Source organism: Melanaphis sacchari, unplaced genomic scaffold (genome assembly GCF_002803265.2).
Source record: "Melanaphis sacchari strain LSU unplaced genomic scaffold, SCAv2.0 Contig10_pilon_pilon, whole genome shotgun sequence".
NCBI lineage: Eukaryota > Metazoa > Arthropoda > Insecta > Hemiptera > Aphididae > Melanaphis > Melanaphis sacchari.
The window spans coordinates 2,888,584-2,912,892 of NW_020270420.1; the positions used below are offsets into that span (position 1 = coordinate 2,888,584).

Genomic DNA, 24,309 nt, shown 5'->3' on the forward strand with positions numbered 1-24,309 from the left:
ATTTTTGTAAAAATTAAAAATATCTGAACCAATTATTTAAAAATAAATGTTTCATAAGCAGTATTATCATAAAAAGACAGGATGAGTGAAGAAAATGCTTCTGGTTCAAAATAAATAACTGATCACCGATCAATACTGCGAAGAAACCAGAAACTATTAGAAAAGGTACACAGTAATTTCACTGAAAATAAAATTTCACGTGTAACAATAAACGCGCGTATTAATAAAAATTTTACGTTGAATAAATTCACGGATTTACATATGGTAGTTAAATTTACAGACTAACGTGCATTTTAAACTATGAGTCTATACAAATGATTATTATTATGATATATTTATTTAGAAAATAAATAAAGATGTTTAGATAAAAATATTAATTAATTATTATAATAATTATTCATCCATTGTTATATTAATTGTACCTAATTATAATTTTTTTTAAAGTACTTATAAATTGTATAAAAGTGACAATTCCTAGTAATAATTACCTACTTTTATTTTTTAAATGATTATTATAAAAAATACCTGAAAACTGGAGTTAGAACAAGAAAACGTAATAATATGATAAATATATTTATATTAACTCTCAATTATACTGTTAATGAGCATAATATTATAGATCAACGTTTCTCAAACTGTGGGTCGCGAGAAGTTTTTTTAATTATACAGATTGTAAGAAATTATTATAAAGTAGTAAATAAGTAATAAAAAAATTTGTTTTTTGAAATTACTATTTTAATTCTGTAAATGTAAAACAACTATGGGGGTCGCGATAAATTTTTGGAAGAAAATTTGGGTCGCGGTCCTAAAAAGATTGAGAACCACTGTTATAGATATTATTAAATTAATAAATACAAAATTTTAAACAATTTCATTTTTATAAAGACTAGGTTGGGTACATACATTATATAATGGCAACAACGTTAATGTGGTAAAGAATAATCAAAGATGTTGAAGTCTTAATAAAATATCATAGACATGATATAAAAACATTAAAAAATTGAAAATTATTATGACATTTTCTATGGAATTTACTGAATTTAGTATTTTTAATTTATTTAATATTTATTTATTAAGTTAAAAATATTAATTAATACTTATATTATTTATCTATAAGCAATAGCGTTGGATATGGGAGAGAAAGAGGCACAGGGAGTAATTGATCTCTCAAATATAACCCAAGGGAAGCAAAAGTATAATTTTAACCCCACTCCCAACTAAATTAAAATTCAAACGTATACAATAGTAAATTACGTTTAATTCATACGTTTACGTATTCAAAATTGGACGCATTTTGCTGAGCGTTCTTTTAGAACACTGGGAAGACTAATAAAAACATATGAGGTCCACGATGATCCAAAAGAGATTAATCTATATGATCATGTTACACGTTCATAAGTTTATGACAGCGAAAATTGATTTAAAGTTAATTGATAAAGAATTTGTTTCTAGAATTTCACAAAGAAAATCAACATTTGGAAATTTTTTTATCTTACAGATAACAATTTTATTTAAATATTTCCAAATATTGGTTTCCTTCATGAAATTTATTTTACTCTATTTTTTATATTTATTAATATATTGTTAATTTTAAATATAACTTCAAGTATAAAGCAAATATGTTTTCTGTTTTGTTTCAATATTAAAATGTATAAATATAATGTATTTATATTATATTAAAATTGTATTAATACATTTATATAATTCTTATAACTATCTTATAATATAATACCAATATCAATATTAAATATATATATATATATATTAAGAAAGATTTTAGATTATCTATTATCAATCACAAATAAATATATAATAGTGGTAAGATTTTTTATATTTTGCCCCCTCCTCATGAAAAATAATTCCTGAGCCACTGTCCATAAGCACTATTATTGAATAAACGTCTTGTGAATTTGTTTTTCTTACCATCTAGCTTACTAAAATTTTCATCACGCCTTCGAATGATTTAAAAATGAATAATGAACTATAATGACGCCACAAACGGCTTATATAGATTATGTGAATTTGTGGTGTAGTGTTATCGCTATGAATAACTAGAGGAAAGAAAAGGAAAGTTTTATTAAACTTATGTTTTTTATCTAAATCATTGATAAAAACGTGTCTAGCGTTCATAGATATTATAAAGTTTAAACTTTGTTTATATTGGATTAATGGACAACGATAATTATGTCTTAATGTAAGTATCTATTTAAAGAATTTAAATTTGAGTTACTACAAAGACGAATCATAAAATGTGCATTTAAATTTTCAATTAACATTATCGAAAAGAAACAAGCGACATTTTTCTATTATTATTAAAAATATATTTAATGATATTTATTTCAATATGATACTTAATTTTTTTTTATTCAAATATTCTAATAAATAAGCAAGAGTATGACATTTTTATACATGCACTTCACAAGTGTAGACGTACATCAAACGAACGTGTTTATTGTTCACTTATCTTATCTCGACGTTTAGTGTCCAAATTAAACAAGTTCAGGTAATAACTAGCATTATAACTAATTATATTTTTGTTTTTAATAAATTAGTTTGTATACCTACAAAAAAACAATATTAAATACATTAACTGCATTATAATAAATACTATAGTAGTTTTTTTATAATTTACTAATAAAAAATGATTAATAAGTTGTATAACTACACTACTAAATATGCATAAATCTTATAGTTAAGGTTATAACAATACTATATACATTTAATTTTTAATACACTTACAAATTATAATTCTAGATGGCTATTGTAAATACAATTTAAATTTTGTTTAATTTTATATTTAATAAATTAATTTGATTCGTACATTTTACAAACAGTTTAATTTTTATTTATTGTTTACACAACTTAATTCATTAATGACCCACGTTAATTTATTATGACCCATATAATTATAAATGATAATTGATCGTGTTACTGTCGTATGTTCGTTATAATTAGAAGATTTTTAAATGTTAAATGTATGCAAAAATGTTCCTGAATAACTTAGCTATACCTATATTTAATTACAATTATCTGTGTATCTTGATTATTTCTATTATTTATGTTTCCTTCAGAGACTTAAAAATTAACGTTAAAAAATGTTTTCATAACATTAAATTTATACATAATATGATAAATATTTATAATTTTAAAATTCTTATAGTTTTTTTTGAGTTAAGTATTTAAAAAACAGTTACGTTGATTATATAAATTAAGTTCAAAATTAGTTTTATATAGTTAATGCGTGAAAATGCAGTTAATTACTAAAAAAGAAAAAACCCTACATTTGTTTTGAAAATCCTAAATTTTTCAAAACATTATAAGATAAATATGCAGAGGTAAGAATATTAAAGAAAATACTCACTTAGATGTTCTAATTCCTAACAATAAAAACATAAATACACACAACTATGTAAAACAAAATATGTTGGCCAAATAAAAAAAAAAAAAATTTTAAATCTTAATCCCAATATAATAAGATATAATTTAAGCTAATATTAAAAATGTTGTTGAATATACTCATATTTATGAACACAAAAATAATAATCTATAATCTAGATAGAAAATATTCAATTAAAAAAAAAGATTATTTTGATTGAATCAATAAAAAAAAATTTAAGTAGCCAATATTACTTATAATTTTTATCCGTCACATTTTTCTGGTGTTATAAAAAATTCATTAGGCATAGGAAAATGAAAAAAATATATTAACGATAGGGTATGCGCATTAAACTGAATTTATTATTAATATATTTTATGAACAAATAAGAATTTTATACCTAACTTTTGTATACGTATACAAATTATTTATACTACAAATGAGTTTAATACATAGTCTATACCTACGTATACTAACGTATTTTATGTTTATATAGCTATATATTATATATAATTCAAGTAAAAAGGCAAATTTAAATTATAGGTTTTAACTTGGAAAACGAAAGAAAAAGTCATCAGTGTCCCCGCATGACTTATTAGATATTTATTACTTAGTAGAACCTTGAGAACCTTTATCATAAAATCAATATAATCGTTGTTAAAATATTTACCAATGTAAATAGGGCCGTCTTCAGTTGTCTGTGTTGTTTCAATTGAGTTCTTAAAATGAAGTTCTCAACAAATTTCGAATTTTGGAATCAAATAAAAGCAATGACAATTAGAAATATACTCATTAAACGGAGGGAAATCAAAAAAACATTTTCTGTAAGTATATTTAGCTTTACAAAAAAAAAAAAAAAATTTAAAAACAGATAACAATAACGCGTATAATTCATTAAAATAAATTAATATTGTTCAGGAAATCGCTATTCCGGTGTACACGTTAGGACTTTTAGTTGCCATAAAATTATTGATACCTAATCCTCATTTTCCACCAGTAACGGTACCTCAAGAATCTCCTGATATGTACAATTATTTATACGGAAATATTACTGTAGCCCCGTCGACAAAAAATGTGCAGGTAATTTAACGATATGGATAATAAATATTAACTTATGTATAAGTAAATTTATATTTTATAGGTATAAATAGTAATTCATATATTTATATTATAATATATTTGTTGAATGATAAAGTTGTAATTTAATGTGTCATCAAATTATAGATTTTTTTAGAAAAAATGAATGAAATTTGGATGCAGCGAGATGGAGAAAAAATTAATTTTACCATTTATCAAAACAAAGATGATATATCTGAAATACAAAGAAATAATCCAGAAATGGTTTACATAGCCTTATTATTCGATAATGATCCTATTCAAAATCATTCAATAAGGTTACAGCTTATATTAATAATTATTATTATAGTCATAATAATAGTAATAACATACTTATATAATTATTTCGCATGATAAAATTACATTAATAAGTTACACTTCGTGTAATTATTTCATATACTATATAGAGCATAAAGTGTATACAGCTAATTTATTATTTATCAAAACAAAATATTGTTGTTTTTTTTTTTATAATAATAAGAAAATACATTTCAACAAATAACCAGGCGCAGTTCATATTTTTCATGAAATATTTAATTTAATTCTTCAAATTAGATAATTTATTTATTTCAACTAATCCGCATTTTTATATTTTGTTTTTAGTTATAAGATTCGTACAAATCCGTTTTATGATTCATCACCATTACCATCTAAACTTTATGGATCCAGCCATCAATGTAGAAAAGTATCTGCTAATAAATTAACGAAAAAGTTTCTATATCGACATCATCATAATAATATTCAAAATAATGAAGAAATATCGTGTCCAGCAATTCATTACATATACTCAGGATTTATAGCCCTTCAGACTTTAGTTGATATCACCAAAATTTCTCTGGTCATTAATTCATCTGTAACATTACCGGATTACAATTTTGTTCTTTTTCCTAAACCAGCTTATACAGCAAGTGAGCGTGAATTGTTTTTAGTTTTACTTATATAGATAATTTTATTGAAATAATAATTGTAAAATCAAAATTATTTACAGATTGGTTAATGGTATTCCATATGGTTATACCTCTTTATGTAGTGATTGCTTTATCGCAATTTATTACATATCTTTTAGTACAGTTAGTTGGTGAGAAAGAAAGGAAGATAAAAGAAGGAATGAAAATAATGGGTCTTAGAGAATTTGTATTTTGGTGTTCATGGTTCAACATCTACGCGGCTTATGTAATAGTACTTTCATTAGCCAGTACTATAATATTATACTTACTAGGAGTTTTTAATAACACTAACTGGGTATTAATATTTTTATTAGTATTTTTATACTCGATTACAGTTATTTTCTTCAGTTTTATGATTTCTCCATTCTTCGACAAATCACGAGTAAGTATCAGCTATATCATGCGATAATAAATATATAATTTATAATTATAATATCCTTAATATAGGATCATATTCTAAAATAAAAATTTCTTAAACTTCCATAACATATATTCTAACTCATTTCAAAATGTTTGTGATGTATTAAAAAAAAAAAAAAATTAAAAAAAATCTATGATGTCTTCTGCATATATTTTACATTTTTATATTTATTAAAATTAGCTGATATTTCAGTCAGTTGGTTTCAAATAATTATTTACTCATTAAGTCATAATTAAGTGATTTAAGGGATTTACCACCTTCTTGTAGAATCAAAAAATAATAATCATATAAACAATCTACAAACATTTAAAAGAAATGTTTTGTTTTTTTAGACAGCTGGAATCCTAGGAAATTTTGTACTGAATTTGATAAGCCTAATGTATTTTTTGCATTCTTTTATTGACGCATCAAGTAAAAAACTATTGTGGCTTATATCCTTATTAAGCCCATCTGGTTTTGCGTTAGCTATTGATAAAGCTATGAAAATGGACTTGACAGGCGAAGGCCTTCATTTTAGTAATATTTGGGATGGCCCAGGAATGTCGTTTGGCGAAAGTTTAGTAATCATGACATTAGATGCAGTTATCTACGTGATTCTAGCTTATTATTTTGACATGATTTTATCAAGTCAATATGGACGAAATCGATCTCCTTGGGCTTGTTTCAAAACTTCATATTGGCATTCTAAAGTTCCAGAATCAATAGAATTTAATGAGATCGATAGATATACCGTTTCAAATCCTGACTTGGAACCTGTACCAGAATCCACGAAAGAACTTAAGGCAATTAAAATAATAAATCTTTGCAAGTCTTTCAAAGGATCAACAAAAAATGTTATAAACGGTAAATTTATAACCTATATTATTATTTATATAAATATATTTATTATCTAACTTTAACTTATGAGAAACAACAAAATAATTTATTTTACATGTAAATGAAAATGTCTTAATTTAAATATGTTTCACAATGGTAGTTTTAAAGTATCAAACAATTATTTACATCACGTATACTATGTCGTTTATACTACATTATACGCTATTATGGGTAATTATTATTAAAGTTAATTTCAGGTATAAATATGACAATATACGAAGGAGAGATAACTGCTATCTTAGGGCACAATGGTGCTGGGAAAACAACATTATTTAATATACTAACAGGACTTACTGAACCAACATCTGGCACAATAAAAGTATTTGGTTATGATGTTAGAAATCCATCTGATGTGATTAAAATAAGAAGAATGATTGGGGTTTGTCCGCAATATGATATATTGTTCGAACGACTTACTCCTAGAGAACACCTAAAATTCTTTGCTACTCTTAGAGTAAGTATATATACTTGATTATCAAAGAATGTTTAAATCATTTGACCATGTTCAAATAGAAAATTATTATTTATATACCATACAAAATACAGATATTTATTATTATATAAACTTTACGCTAACACAATTGTTATATTTTTTAGGGATTAACTTCAGAAAAAATTGATGACGAAGTTCAAAAAATGCTTTCAGAACTTTATTTAACAGATAAAGCAGATACAATAGCAAAAACTTTAAGTGGAGGACAGAAACGAAAGTTATCGGTAGGTATTGCAGTAATTGGAAATCCGAAGATCATAATACTTGATGAACCTACCGCTGGTGTTGATCCACCAGCAAGAAGACATTTATGGTCACTTCTTCAAAAGAGAAGAAAAGGAAAGGTATTTTTATAAATAATAATAGATTTGTATGAATAACTTTTATATAATAAATATATATACATAAATAGGTGATACTATTAACAACTCATTTTATGGATGAAGCTGACATCTTAGCTAATCGTATAGCTGTAATATCAAAAGGTTGTGTAAGATGTTGTGGTTCTTCCATATTCCTTAAAAATAAATTTGGTATTGGATATCATTTAACGTAAGTTGAACAATTTAAATCATTAAATATCAATTTTAAGTAGGAGTATAATGTTAAAGTTACATAATATTTCTAAGAACTAACAACAATAAAAATTATTCTCAGTATAATTTTAAATAAAGTATACAACTATGTTTATTACAATTTAGTCAAACAAATTTAACTTGTAACAAAAAAAAATAATATTTATAGTTTTATATGTTATAGCGGTTCACAAATAATTAGATATTTATATATTTAATTAAATGTCTTATTTAAATCACTAAATTTTGCTAAGATTTATTTAATTAACGATTAATTTGATATTCATAGTTTGATTCTCAATAACAACGCAAAGGAAAATTCCATTATAAAAATGATTAAAGAACACATACCAAATGCAGAACGAGCAAGACGCCATGGATACGAGTTATCTTTTGTACTACCATATGACAGTGTGAGTAAATTCCCACCCCTGTTCGGACAAATTGAAACAGAAATTAAATCTACGACTAACGAATTGGGTATTGAAAACTATGGTGTATCAATGACTACGTTAGAAGAAGTATTTTTGTATCTTGAACAAGGCCAACATGACAATGCTGGGAAATTAGCAATTGAATTATTAAAAGGACAGTCAGTGACAAATTGTAATAGGTGATTGGTCTTGATATATTATTATTGGTGTATAATATTAATTGCTAATAGCCAATAAGTTATTAATTAATATTTGTAATACTTATAATCAGGACTGCAGGGAAACTTACACTTTACAACACTAAAAAACTCTAATATTCTCTGTACCTACCTAAAATACTTTTAAAATATAGAAACTAAATACAAAATGTTGTACTTGGAATTTTATAATTCTTGATGCATATAACAAATATGTACAAATTTATTAAGTTTACACTTTTATTTTATCTGTATTTTATAATAATTAAGAAATTCTATAGACAGTTTCCTTACTTATAAGTTAGTTTTATTATTCGTATATAAATGTAGTAGTTCATAAAGTATTATAGTGAATAATTTATTGACTTATATAAAAGAAAAAATGTTTTTCAACTTCAGGGGATCAATTGATACAATACATAATGTTACTGTGAGATCAAGCATTATATACGATCCAAAAAATTGGAATACAATTATTGCCCTTTTAAAAATGCGAACAAAACGAGTATTACGAGATATTCATAAACTTTATGTTATGATATTATTACCTGTCGTGTTCTTGGCTACTGGAATTATCTTAAACAAATTAAGTCATGAAATACAGCCAATACGAAGTATTACTTTAAATAATAGTAAGTATATTTAAATTGTATGTTAATATATTATATAGCTGTTATTTTTTTTTTTAATTTAGAATAGAATTCTAAAACTTTTATTTAGTTACTACCATAGAATTTTAAGTTTATATTTACTTGTATAACAGTTAGATTAATTTTAAATAATTTAAATTAATTAAATACAAAATATAACAAAAAAAAAAGTTAAAATAAAGTTTTTTTAATTATTTATATTGTGCAAATATTATAATGTTTTCTATAATCCGTTTAAATTAACATTTCAAATAATCATGTAATAAAATTGGACGCATGCAACACGGGGTTATAGTAGGTATACTTATACATCAATATATTGTATAATTGTATTTATTTTTTATTACATATTTAATTTACTTAATTGTTACATTTGTTTAATGTTATATTACGTTTTTAAATAATTTTTAGATGTTTATAAAGAAAACAGTCGACTAGTCGTAACTTCTGAAGAATTTTCAAATTATTCAACACTGGGTTCAGATTTTTACGCTGGCACATTTTCTGGATTATTAGATTTGCCTTCTCACCTTGGAGCTTTGCGAGAGCGACACACACATAATTTGACTTATTCATCAATATTAGCACTTACAGTTTACTATAACGACTCATTTATACATTCGTTGCCGATAATATTGAATTCAATCACTAGCACCTTACTTGGGTAAATTTGATAAAAAATAATAATAATCTTAAAAAATACCTACATCATTTGCAAGACTTGTACTAATTATTTTTAATATGGGTCATATATATATATATATAGTAGTATTATAATAAATGCCTACATTATAATGTTATATCTAATTTGAGTAATTAATTTAATTTAATATTAGATTATAGATTTAATTTTGTTTTTAAAAGAACGGAATGCTGTGCCTCTCTTATCTTATAAAAAAATAGTGCTTTAAAATATATTTACTTTAATTTATAAACACTCACATGACCAATATGAGTAAAGGATCGATACAAACAGTGTTTTATTAATTAAGTGTCAAATGTCTCCTTTTTTTTAATATAGAAATTTATTTTATAGAGATCAAATTGATATCAAAACAGAACCGTTTAAAATGGAATACAAGCAAAATGAGTACAGCTTTAGTCGTTGTTCATCTGCATTTTTCTTAGGCATAGTATTTGTTTTAGTTCCAGTGAGTTTATCTGCTGATCTAGTCTATGATAGAGAGGTAACAATCAATTAAGTCAATGCATAAATAATTATATTTTATTCGTACTCTAGAGATAAGCGTTAAATTTTCTTGAAACAAATTATGTATGATTTAGTTAAACATCTATTGTATTCGTATTTCATATTTATTTTATTTAATCTAATTTTTAATAGTTTCATAATAATATTTTACTTAATATTACGTGAAACATGTATAAGTAAAGTATATACATAAATTATGAAACTATAAATATTATCATTAGCTGGTAACTAAAATAATATCTCCGAGTACCAATTAAATTTAATATATTTTTATTATTTTAATACTGAACAAAATATCAATATGTAAAGTTGTAAAATTTTATATTTTATAGATTAAAGCCAAAAACCAACTTCGTATCAATGGTGTAACTTTTATGCAATACTTCAGTTCTTATTTTATTCTTTTAATTTCAATGTTACTCGGCATATTTTTTATACTTATAATTCTTATAGCTTTATTCCATGTTGAAGGCTTAGATACTCCTTTTGCAATAACAACTATGGTAATATTACTTGTAGCATATTGCCCTGCGGCAATATTAGCTACTGCGTGTATATCATATTTTTTTGAAAAAACTGATTCAGTACAGTCTATACTACCAAATGTGACCTCACTAATTGGTGGTTTGCCGTTTATAATAGTAGCTTCTCTAGATATGCTGGGTATTCTTAGTGATTTAGGATTTGCACTTCATATTCTATTTTCTTCTACTAATTTCGTTTATGTGCCTTTTGCTATAATTTACTTCGTAAATAGTGTATATCGAGAAAACGATGATCATGTTCCTTTTATAAAATATGTTAATAAAGAAATAGTTGCAATTTTAATGGGTTGTATAGGCCAGATTCCTGCATTATGGGTTATTTTAAAAATATTAGATTCTAAATCAAAAAATAAAAAAACTTCAACAATTACTATTGATGTCCAAGATGAGGGTGACCATGATGTAAAAACTGAACGGATTAAAGTAAATAATATTGTCAACGATCAAGTGGATTGGCCAGTAATTGTTGTCCAGGTATTAAGCTCATAAATATTATTTTAAACTTAATTTTTAAGTATTTTAATTTTGTATAGAATTTAAAAAAAGAGTTCTCAACTCAAAATATGAACTCAAGTAAAAATTGTCTAATAAAAAAAAAATGTACGAATAAAAATAATGAGAGAAAACTTGCAATTCGAAATCTATCATTAGCTGTAAATTCGGGAGAAGTTCTTGGATTGTTAGGTCATAATGGTGCTGGAAAAACTACAACTATGCGTATTATAACTATGGAAGAAAAAGAGTCATCAGGAAAAGTTTGTAAAAGCATTTAACGTTTTTAAAATATATTGAATTAAAATTTATATTATACATTTTTGATAATATATTTTTTTAACCGTTTTATATTTAAGATATTTATTAAAGGACATGATATTCAAGAATCTGTAGACATTGCATATAGAATGATTGGATATTGTCCTCAACATGATGCTTTATGGAGTTCATTAACAATCAGAGAACACTTACATGTTTATGGAGCTATTCGAGGAATCTCAAAAGATCAAATTAACAAGTAAATTATTACTAAAAGCTCGGTAAAGAATAAAAATGTATTAAAATAAATATTTAAGTGAAACTTTTAAACTGTTATTTCAAAAACGTATTTAATTTACCTGTTTAATAGCATGTTTCATTTTTTTTTTTCCAGTATTGTCGAAAAATATATTGAGGGCCTTCAAATAACTGAACATGCAGATAAACAGGTCAGTTGTTGTTCAGGTGGAACAAAACGAAAATTAAGTTTTGCTTTAGCAATGATTGGAAATCCTAAACTGGTATTGCTGGACGAGCCTAGTACAGGTATGGATCCAAGATCAAAGAGATATTTATGGGATGCTATAATTAGCAGTTTCCAAGGATCTAAAGGAGCAATTTTAACCACACATTCTATGGAAGAGGCAGATGCATTATGTTCTAGAGTTGGAATAATGGTTAAAGGCCAGCTCAGGTAAAATTATTTTTATAGATTTATACATTTGATAACTTTAAAAAATATATATATATGACAGATGTTTAGGTTCTACTCAATATCTAAAAAACCTTTACGGCGCTGGATATACATTGGAAATAAAATTAAAACCTTGCGGAGACATGGATGATGTTAAAAATTTTGTCATAACATCATTTCCAAATGCAATTCCCGAAGAAGAATTTGCTGATCGATTAGTATTTGGAGTTCCTCAATCTGCAGTTGAATCATTAGCCCATTGTTTTTTAAATCTTGAAAATGGTATTTAATTTATTAATTGTAGTTTTAATAAAATAGAATTTCATAAGTTACTAAAAAAAAAAAGAACCATAATATAAAAAATACTGAATGAAATATTTACATTTTCCCACATCAGTAAGTTGTATATTGGCTTTTATTATTTATATTATATTAGGAATAATTATAGTAAAAAGCAGTTCCTCCATAAATCGGTGATTTAAAATTTAAAAAGTAGGTAAATATAGATGACTACTCTGTTGTAAAGTAAGTACCTACCGAATGTACATCATCGTTTAGTAGGTTAGGTACTGTTGTAAATTGTAATGATTGTGTTAAATTTGAACTGAATGATCAATCCGTTATAGATAAAAAAAATGATTCCAAGTGAAGATGATTTATCAGCTATCAGCTTATATTATTAAGTATATTAGTTTATTATGTATTTATATTGGTATTAATTTAATTTATTTTACTGTGTTGCATATTAGACTATACGTTTTAGCCCCACTCCTACAACAATTTTCGTTTTATTTTTTTGTCATAAAATATTACTATCGTAGATTGAATTAATTATTGCCGAAAACATGATATTTATTATACCTACTGTCAATTATTATAATAAATTATAGTATACATTTATACCATGTATTATTGCGGTGAATTTGTGAGTCAATATCGCTTATCATTAAACAATGTAAATATCTGGTTCATAATATTACTAGGAAAAGCCTTTAAGTTAAATTTAATATTTTTCACAAATATAGACAAATATTATAATTATAAATGTACAAATTTACAATTTAAAAATAGGACCAACAAATAATTTTTATATTATACTATTTAAACTAAATTAATGATATTAAGTACCTAGGTAATATCCTGCGAATATATTTTTTACATTTTTTATATATTTTTAATTTATTTATTCTTTAGCAGCATTTTAAATTTTAAATAAACATAAAAAAATATTAACTATAAGTACAAAAAATATCTACAGTAAATTTCTTCAGTCTTATTTCTGCGCATAATACATTGATCTGTAATAAATTTTCCAGCTAATTTTGTCTAGTAATCTATTTATAGTATTTATTACGGACTCACGAGAAACTCGCGAAAAACAATAATATAAATAAGTTAAAATTCGTGTAAGCCATAATATGTGCTGTGTATCTAGTATCTATTTACTTTTTTTTTTTTTAATTATTTGAAATATTAACATTGCTATTTATTTTTTCAGCAAAAAATATGTACGACATTCAAGAGTATAGCTTTAGTCAAACAACTTTAGAACAAGTATATTTGAAATTCGCACATTATGAAGATATAGAAGTAATTGAAAACATTACAATGTAAATTAAATAATTTATTTATAATTTTATTAAAACACGTATAGGTACTTACTTTTAAGTTTAACTATATATATATATAGAATTGTAGAACGAATAAGTTTTAATGTGATACAAATTATAAATTGAAAACATTAAAGCGATTATTTATGAATTCTGAATACTTCAGCTCAAGTGCTTTTAATTACTCATTTTAAATTATGAATTATTAGTACTAATATGAATAATGTATAAATATTTACTTGATATTAATATTAAAATTATATTGCTAATAATTAAAAATGAATAACTTTCTATGATGATTCTACATAATTAATAATTTATATTAAAATTATTATTCTTTTTAACAATAATCAATTTATTTTTTTTTCCTATAAATTATGTACACAATACTCATAAAGTCATAAATATATTTAAATAGCTATTGGTCTTTACTTATAGAAGCTAAAAGAAATATTGTTTTCTTCGATATTTAATTAATTAAATAATATTTTACTATTGTCTATAATATAAATTAATTATATTTTATTATATTTTTTCTATTAATTCTATATATAATTTTTATAATATTATTTATATTAATTAACACTTAATTTAGCAAAAAGCTTTGAATTTACATTGACAGTTTTTAATGTGTTTACCATTTTATATGTGTCGATATGAACATTTTGTATTTGATGGTTATTACAGATTATACATTTAATTTTAAACTCATTCAATGTTATATATTAATTATTTGTTACCTATGGCTAAATACAGGTTTGGTACACTGGCGTAACTCATGTATTGTTAATTGTTGATTTGATGGAAATGAACCCCGCTGAAATGTTTGAAATCCACTTAGATTTTTTGGATAAATTTATGTAGTATAGTTATTATACTATAGTATAATATAGTACTAGTAGGTACTATCTAATAAATATCTAAAAAAGTATAAAAATAAATATTCGACAATGTTGAATTTACGCCGTATAGGGGAGGATTGTAAAATAGGTTGGTGTTACCATTGTGTAATGAGTCACGTCTAGCCATTACATTTTTTATTTGTTTCATTTTAAAATAATCGTTATTCATTATTTATACGGTCTTCGACGACGCATTATCGATCGCCGCTAATTCGGTTGTGGCTGATATTTGATTAGTTTAATTCTGGTGTGATATTGTCTATTAAATATGCCTATTAAAGTATTAATAATATTAATTATTATCATTATCCCTGATTTATTTTTTTACAATGTCTCGCCAATCTAAAAATTCTCCTACCACTTTGTTATAGCCCATAGGCATATATATATATATAGTACCTAATGTTATTTAAAACAATAAAAACGTTTAAAAACAAAAAAAAACTAAGTACTCAATAAATAACAGTACTTTTAAAATACGTCGTAGAGATAGAAGTATAAGATTATTGACAAAATATTATTAAATTAATTATTTATGAGCTTATATATTATAATTAATTATAAATGTTGTTATAATTTTAATTTTAAATAAGAATTACCTACCGTAGGGTTTCGTTCAACTTATTTTTTAAATTCATTATTAACAACTTATGATGCACCTTACATTACATTTTAGACTTTTTGACTAGGCAAACATTATTTAATTTGTATAGACATTTATAAAGAAAAAAATAAAAAAAAATCTAAAATTAATATTATATTTGACTCGTACAGTCATAAGTTCGTATAGCGGCCAGCAGGTACTAAAATACGGCTGAAATATAATATTAAGTTATATTTACTCTAATCCAGGGGTCTTCAACCTTTTAAGATAACGGTCCACCTATTATTTTTTTTAAATATTGCGGGCTGCATTTATATTAAGAACACGCATTTTATACAAAAATTTAGTTTCGTTATTAAAATTTTTATGATTACATTTTATATCACAAACTATATTATTATTATTAAAACATATTATATAAATTAATATATTTCAATTTTAAATTACAAATTATTTGTTTTATTTTTAGCGTGATAACTAATATTGTTTTTCACTAACTAATTTTTCTAAAATTGGTTATATGTATTTGAGGCGATGCAATCTTCAGTAAGTTTTTTAAGTGAATGTTAATTAACTGAGTTCTAGTTTTCGATTCGACAATTTTCATTCGTGAAAAAATGTGCTCACAAGTGTAGGTAAGTGGTACTACCAAAAAGAGACGTAATTTTTAATGCATTATTTCAAAGATTAGAATATGTCTCCATATTAATATATTCTGAATAAAAATTGAAAGTTCAACGTTATTGTACTTTACTTTTAATATTGTATAATTTTAACATTTATAACAAACTAATAGGCAACAGCCAACATTTTTTATACAGTTTATCTTATCGCATATTTCCCAATTTTTTTGATAACGAAGTCTTAAAGCTTAAATGATGGCTTATAGGCTATAACTGTTCTAGTTTTATCAAATCTGTTCGCGAGCCACAAATAATGACAAGGCGCTTAGGCGGGCCACGGGTTGAAGACTCTTGCTCTAATCGGAAAAACGAGCCATTAAGCTAGTAGAGCATAAGTACACAATACACATTAGTAACTAATAAACAATAAACAGATATATTATAATTTATATTAATCATTAATCATAAATCGATACCTATTATTATGTTTATCATAATAGGTCCCTACCAACCTACCTATAAAAATATATTTATTTTAATGACTTAATTATTGTTTTTTAAATTTTATAGGAAAAAATATATCAAAATAATTTAATATCTTTTAATGTACAATAAATATTTCAAGTTTTAATAATATTGTGATAAATTTATAGACAATAGACTGTAGTACATTATTATTTATTATAATTTACGTTTATACGAGTAGGTACGTATAACGATTGAACAACGATAAAGTTCGTGACCCAATTTTTATCAGATATACCTAATATATTTTTATTTTAACAATAACACAAATTAAGACTGTTATTTCAAACTTATAATTAAACTTTTAACAAATACGGTTGAATTGAAATTGTTTAAGCATAATAAATAATCTATAATATAAACAATATGATCCAATACCTTAGTGTTTTTTTTCTTCGTTATTACAATCGACAAATTGTTATAATTTATTTTATTGTAATAATGGTACTCGTATAATGTTGGACCTTATAGTACCTACTATTCCATAAGGTATTATGAAACGACCGCTAGTCAGCGTGGCAGTCGCTGTTCGTTGGCCGTTAATAGTTTAATACCATAATAACTAATAAGTTATTACATACTAATTGTCTAATAACTATTTATTGATCACTAATCAGTAATTGTTATGATTTTGGTTGGATGTTAAATGTTTATAGTATTGTATTATTTATTATTATTGAATACTCACTACTCATTTACTAGTGAATATTTTATATTTTATTGGTTACAAATAGCAATTGGCCACTGCACCGAACTATAATATAATTAAATAACTCTTCCGTGTTCGATTTTAATAGAGCTCTCAATCATAGTACTGCTACCGTAAAATATGGAGGAGCATTGCAAATCCCTAGCTTTGCAATACGATTTGTTTGTCAACAGCACCCTCAAGTATTTGGACACAGCGACCGAGAGAGGTAAGTTATTATACATTATTAGTAAAGAAATAGTAATAATCAATAATTAGAATTTACGAATTTGATGTAATTATGTATATTTCCTATTCTCCGTGATAACGGACAGAAAGCGATCGCGATCTTACTACTTAACGTGTGGCTTTTATATATTTATTCTATACTTAATATTTAGCTACAATCACATGTGTTTTAATATTTATAACTTATTTGATAGTAGATGGTAGGTACTTTTGCTGACTTAGTTTTATTAAATGGATTACAGCCAATATTGGAATCTATTGGCTTTAATTATTTTAGATTTCCTTTAGTAGTATGTCCCAGAAAATGTTCAATATATCAGTTTATAATTTTCAGGATCTTGTTTTAAAATCTATTTTTGTTATTTTATTGCATTTAATTTAGAAAGTATGTGACTATATATTTTTACAGAATTTTGAGGTACTTAATTCTGTATGTTTTTAAATTCTAAAACACTCCACTCATACATAATAGCAATGTAATATTTAACATATTGCAGGCAAACTAAATTGTATACTTTAAGTATCTTATGAACAGATGTTTATTGAACCTCAATGAAAAAACTAAAGAATAATTTTACTTAAAAATGTCATCCAGAGTCTGTCTTATCTATAATAGTTAAGGGGTTACTTGAAATGTATTGGGTTTCTTTTTAAACTGTGACTTTTTTAATATTACAATTATCCTTTAAAATCATTAATTAATAAAATTATAATAATTTTAATACCAACCTATGTATATATTATTTATAAAATACCTAAAATCTAAGAATAAATATTTAACTTTGATCATAAAAAAATTAATTAACATAAATATTAAATTGAATATTTATATTAATTTTATATTTATATATTTTTTTTTTTGTTTAATTTAAGTTCTACAGGCAATTTTACAAAGTGAATGTTAAGTTAAAAGTCTAGTTACGAGTTAAATTTCAATGTAAAAGTTTAGAGAAATTATTTTTACAGATTACATATTGAAATTAAAAGTTATTGATCAATTAACATACAGAATCAATCAAAGTGAAGCAGATAAAGATATTTTCAAGAGAAACCTAGAAGCTATCCAGGACGAATGTTCTAAATTGACTTATAAACTTAAAACTTCTGCACGTTTATTAGATGAAGTTCAAGTAGAAAAAGAAAAACTAATGTTTGAAAAAGAAACCATGGTAAATATTAAATTACCTAACATTTTTTAATGTTTTTGTTTTTATGACTTATTTTAATATACTTTCATATTACTAGCTCAAGAACATATAGTGACATATATATATATATTTTTTAGAAATCTCAATTAGAACAGTTACATGGTGTTTTTAAGAAACAAGATATCGTAGAAAAATCACATCATTCTGATAGTGTTCAGTTAAATGAAAAAAGGACTTTTAATAATACTGGTAAATTAGTATTTATTTAGTAATTTATTATCTCTACTAATATTTTAGTTTTAAAAAAACTAAACAAGTAATTTCTTTGGTACTTGTTTGTTATAACCCGCCATAAATAAAATAAATAATATAATAAATAAATAAATAAATAATATATTAATAATAATAAAATGTATTATAATTATAAATTAAAAATATATATTAATGCATACTACATCAGTAGGTACAAATATAATATAAATATAATTATATTAGAATTGAAGCCAGAACTCATAAATACTTTTTAAGATAATTTCAAATGTATCTTGTTCCTGAGATGTGTTCTCCACATAAATTCTGTGAAATACATTTTTAGAAGATTTCTTTAAGTTCCATGACACTTTTTATTTCCTCATTTAGCAAAACCCCACAATCTCTTTATATTTTGATTATGTGCCCCTGTGTCTGGATCAACAAAATTATAGGTGTGGTTAACAGTTTTATCTTGTAATCTCACTTGCTGTAAATTATTGTAAGTTTTCCAACAATCTTACATAATTATTGAGCCTGCTCTTTATATTTTTGTATTATAGGTTACAATGTTTTCTTCAATTGATCAACTATACTCATTATAAAACATGCTTTGTTTTCCTGAAATTCTACTATACCTCGTATATATTATTATTTCAATTGACCACAGCATTTTGTCCTATTTTCAATTCACATTTACAATATGTTATTGAAGATATTTCTCGGGCCTAATAATATATGAAATTGACAACTATGTGTATTGGCAGTCTAGAACCAGTTAGTTAATTATTAACTCTTCCTTCTAGCAACTTTTTTTCTGACATCACTATTGCGATATATTAATAAGAATAATTTTGGCCATTTTCACACATTTCACTAACTTTAATTATTTTATTTTGTTGTAAAAATGTAATTCCAGTATCTTTGTTGTTAACAACTATAAGTAATTCATTAAAATTAATTTTTGTATTGGTTTTAACAGTATATAAAATAACAAAAGCCAGCAACATACTAATATATTATGATTTAAATTGTAATTTTTTCATTTCCTAAAATAGATCTATCACGAGCTAAAGACAATAATTATAGGAACAATAACAAGTATAATAATACTATATGGTGTACTGACGAGACGATAACAAACAAGTACCATTGTTTTTATGGCAATATTAAAAGTTAAAAATACTTCATTAATATTATAAATTTCTATTATTTATTTAAAATAAGTATATATCAATAATAAATGGTATGTCTCTAACAAAATCTAAATAAATATATTATAGCATGTGATTTCATTTTTATTTAATTAATCACAGCAAATTTATATTTTTTAGATGCTTTATTATCAGATCTTAGTTATAGTCATTCTGAAGATAGTTCGTGTGAAAATTTAATGAATCCTAAATACAATTCTGCACCCATAAAAAAGTGTTCTACAGGCAACATTTTAAATAACTTAAATACAAAAAATTGTGAGGTAATTAAAAATGTATGATTATTTATAATGTTTTTTTTATGTCTTCTTCTTAACAATATTTTTCAAACCTCTGCAACTTAATTTTATTTGCATTTTGAAAAATTTTGATTTGGTTGCCTACATAGTTTTAACTGTTAAATGTTTTCTTTTTTTGTTGAACAAATTAATACATTTTATATTGTTTCATTATTTTAGATTATGAATGTAAATACTAATAATAAAAAAATAGTTGCTATTACCACTTTAACTATGGATTTTGATTCTATAAATGCTAAATCAGTTATAAAAACTTGTCCAACACCAACTTCACAAAATGAATTAATATCATCATTGAGCGGTAATAATTTAATTTATTTTTAAATGGTATTTAAATATAAATTATTATTTATTTATAGATTCTGTTGAGCCATTGTCTACTAGCGAGTCTGAAAAAGAAAATAATATATCTGAAAAAGAAAATAATATAACTGAAAAAGAACATAATTTTATTCAAAAAATTATTGTAATCCCAGAAATGTGTGGACACTGTCATAAAAAGTTTGTTTAAAAATGTTTACTGTTTTTATTATTTATCAATTATTTTTATTTATAGTAAATACTTAAGTAAAACAATTTTTCAGAATCAAATTTAATAATTATATGGTTAAATGTCTGGACTGTAAAATTATAACTCATTTGGAATGTAAAGATTTTATACCTGTTATATGTACAACTGATCAACTAAAAATTAATGCTTTAAATGTCAGTAATTTATTATTCTTATATTTTTAACTTAATTTTAATAAATAATTATTACTGATAGTGTGGTGTTCCGCCCTCGATTGTTCACTGCATTAGCGAAATCGAAAGAAGAGGATTGGAGACAGTTGGACTTTATCGAGTGTCTGGTTCTGATAAAGAAGTGAAAAGTTTAAGTGACAAATTTCGCAAAGGTTTACCAAATTTGAACGATATAAACATTCATGTATTGTGTAGTTATCTGAAAGACTTAATTCGTATGCAAAAATATAATCTTATATCTCAAAGTGATTTATCAAAATTGACTGATGCATTAAAAAATAAAAATAATGTTTCAAAGTCACTTTGTCAGAGTGTATCAGAATTGCCACAGTCCAATCGTAACATACTTGCATTCCTCATTATTCACTTGCAAAAGTATATTATTATTTTTATTAATTATTATAAATGTTTATTTTCCAAAAAAAAATAGTTTTATTTTATTGTTTAATTTTTATTTTTTTAGAGTTGCTAGTTCGTTAAAATGTAATATGGATTATAATTGTCTAGCAATAGTTTTTGGTCCTACAATTGTTGGTGTTACAACTACTTCCTTAGATGATTTACATATTAAATCTGAACTTATTTTTAAAGCAAGTAACCAAGTTTGTCACTGATGTTTTTAAATTGAAATTATTGACAAAATTGAAATAAATTATTATTAGAAAATAAAATATTATTTATGTTGGATATTTAATTTAGGTTGTAACAGAATTGCTTAAGTTACCCAGTGATTTTTGGCTTAGTTTTTTGAAAACTAATAGCATTTCTTCTGATGAATTGTTACATAGCACTCCAACTCAAAGTCAACCACAGACACCAGGATCATCTAATCGATTTTTTTCTTCTGGGTAAGACAGTGAAAAATTTATTGTTGATTTTATTATTTTATTATTTCATTTTATTTTGGACAGAATAAAAAGACGAATATTGGACTCTCCAAAAAAAAATAAAATTGCCAAACAAGTTGAATTTTAAATCAAGTATTGTGTTTTAAAACATATCATTATTTGAGTATGTGTGATTTATATTAATTTAAAAAAATGTATTTTAAGAACTTGTCTTTACACACTAAACAGTTAATTTTTATATGATGTTAATTTTACAAATTGTTGTTTGTACTACTTTACCTAAGAAATGGTTTATTTTTTAATTTTATAATCCAAAACGGAAATATTTTTAGAATACTTTTTAGTTTCTATGCAAGTATATTATTTTTTGTTTTTGTTTTTTTTTGTTTTTAACAATTATATGATACCAGAGTTAATACATTATTTGTCAAAGTTTCAAAAAAATAAAGTTAGTATTGCATTGGTATTATTATTTTTATTATTATCTTATACAAACATTTTTGTTAATTTGAAATATATTTTAATTAATAAAATTAAAAAGAAAGATTGCTGTTAACTGGTAAGCAGAAAAAACTATAATACGTTTTAATATTACTTTTATTAACTATATTGAGTGACTATTATTAATAATTAGCAACTATCAGATAAGTTTGTAAAAGTTTTAGTTTATAACTATTGAAATAAATTTTGTCTGAACCTGATGACCCCACATTTATTTTTACCACTTACCCTAGTAAATAAATATTTTATGAATTAAATATTATAAATAAAAACAAAAACATACTTTACTATAATAGAAAACATTGGCCTTATGTAAACTTAAAAATTTCAATAAACAAAATTAGAATAAATCTATTACTAAAGAAAAAGATAAGCAAGCATGCATGTATGCTGAATTGCTATACAGTATATTTGAACATTAACCATTCAAACATAATGTAAAGTTTAGAAAAAATATTCTTTCTGTGGTGTTAGTAAATAAATTTATCATTTTGTTTACTAAAAATAATTATACAATTATGTTTCTAATTTATACACTTTTTAATGAACTACAAAATTGTATTTTTTTTTTTAAATATTTTAAATTTAGTTTGCTTTAAATTACCAAATGATTATAAAAGTTGACTTGTTTTAATTATTTAAATATGTATTATATAGGTACTAGGTAGGTCATAATAAAAACAACATAGTTAATAATGTGAAGACAAAATTATTTTTATTTATGTAAGTACTAAGTAGTTAAATATTAATATGCATTGAATATCTTAAATATATATATAAATTTGTACAGTAAAATGTAAAAAAAAAATATAATTTTTATTCGCCTATTTGATTTTACGAAATGTAAAATTCAGTCTAATATTTTTTGCTTTTTTTTCTTTGGGAATGGAGTGATACCAATATTCATTTGTTGGCTGATTCATCATTAAAAGACTCCCATTGCGTAAATCTAATTTTATGAGTTCTACTTGTCTTATTTTCTTTCTTACATCTGTATGTTTAAACACACATTTTCTTGTCTGCCCCAAAGATATAGATGCAATAGGGACTGTTTTGTCTAATTCTACTTCATCATCTCTGTGTTCGCCCATATGATCATCTCCATTTTTATACCTTAAAATGTTTTTATAGAATAAGAATCAATTTGTCATTTTGTAACATTCACCTATGGTTCTTACCTATTGACTAGAACAAAATTATAATTAACTCCACGGGCAGTGTATATTTTTTTCTTCAGATTGTACAAAGGTTGCGGCCATGGTTGCGCTGGGACGACAGTACCAGAAAACTTATAAGTTATGCCTGTGTCACCAAACGCAACCTGCTGCCGGGGTATGGGATAATACTGTCCAAAGACTTTCACCTGCGATAGACGACCGTCGAAGTAACTCACGTTATCTTCCATGTAATTCAGCAGAGATGCACTCTCGGCTGCTGTCAGAAATCTCTCACAATAATCTAAGTCTAAGTTTTCAGCGACGATTTTTTGCCATCGTGATGGCTGAGCATTTTTCATCAGTTTTTCGTAGAGATTAAGTGCCATGACTATCAACTATTGCTGAAAGCTGATTAATTGACGGATTGTATTTGGCAAAAATACTTTGAAATAAAATACTAAAATAAAAATAATAAAATATTTTGACCTGCAGTCTTATAATCATATCTACGAATTTCAAAAACCTCTTATCAGTGAGAGTGATGTCAAAAAACCCGGCAAACTATCAGGTGTTTTTGTTTTTTTTTTAGAGATAAAGTTCAATAAACTGATAATACAAGTAATGAAGTTAATTTTTTTCAAATAAAATAAATATTAAATAT

General features: G+C 24.2%; 2 protein-coding genes across 2 annotated transcripts; one reads left to right on the forward strand and one right to left on the reverse strand.

Moving 5' to 3' along the window:
- The first annotated feature begins 2,407 nt into the window (after window positions 1-2,407).
- Window positions 2,408-18,581, forward strand: LOC112603551 (ATP-binding cassette sub-family A member 5-like). The gene is made up of 22 exons (XM_025352170.1): window positions 2,408-2,503; window positions 4,059-4,200; window positions 4,295-4,456; window positions 4,601-4,770; window positions 5,096-5,400; window positions 5,481-5,821; window positions 6,193-6,703; window positions 6,934-7,190; window positions 7,334-7,573; window positions 7,642-7,781; window positions 8,094-8,417; window positions 8,835-9,067; window positions 9,497-9,749; window positions 10,122-10,272; window positions 10,628-11,314; window positions 11,374-11,595; window positions 11,692-11,852; window positions 11,988-12,287; window positions 12,349-12,569; window positions 13,786-13,897; window positions 17,349-17,468; window positions 18,455-18,581. Exons 2-22 carry the CDS (start codon window positions 4,102-4,104, stop codon window positions 18,480-18,482), a joined length of 5,037 nt encoding a protein of 1,678 aa, XP_025207955.1. The 5' UTR covers window positions 2,408-2,503; window positions 4,059-4,101; the 3' UTR covers window positions 18,483-18,581.
- A 4,670-nt stretch (window positions 18,582-23,251) lies between these two features.
- Window positions 23,252-24,138, reverse strand: LOC112603637 (DNA oxidative demethylase ALKBH2-like). Its single transcript, XM_025352317.1, has 2 exons — window positions 23,670-24,138; window positions 23,252-23,604 (listed from the first exon to the last, which is right to left on the reverse strand). Exons 1-2 carry the CDS (start codon window positions 24,032-24,034, stop codon window positions 23,316-23,318), a joined length of 654 nt encoding a protein of 217 aa, XP_025208102.1. The 5' UTR covers window positions 24,035-24,138; the 3' UTR covers window positions 23,252-23,315.
- Between the last annotated feature and the right edge of the window lie 171 nt (window positions 24,139-24,309).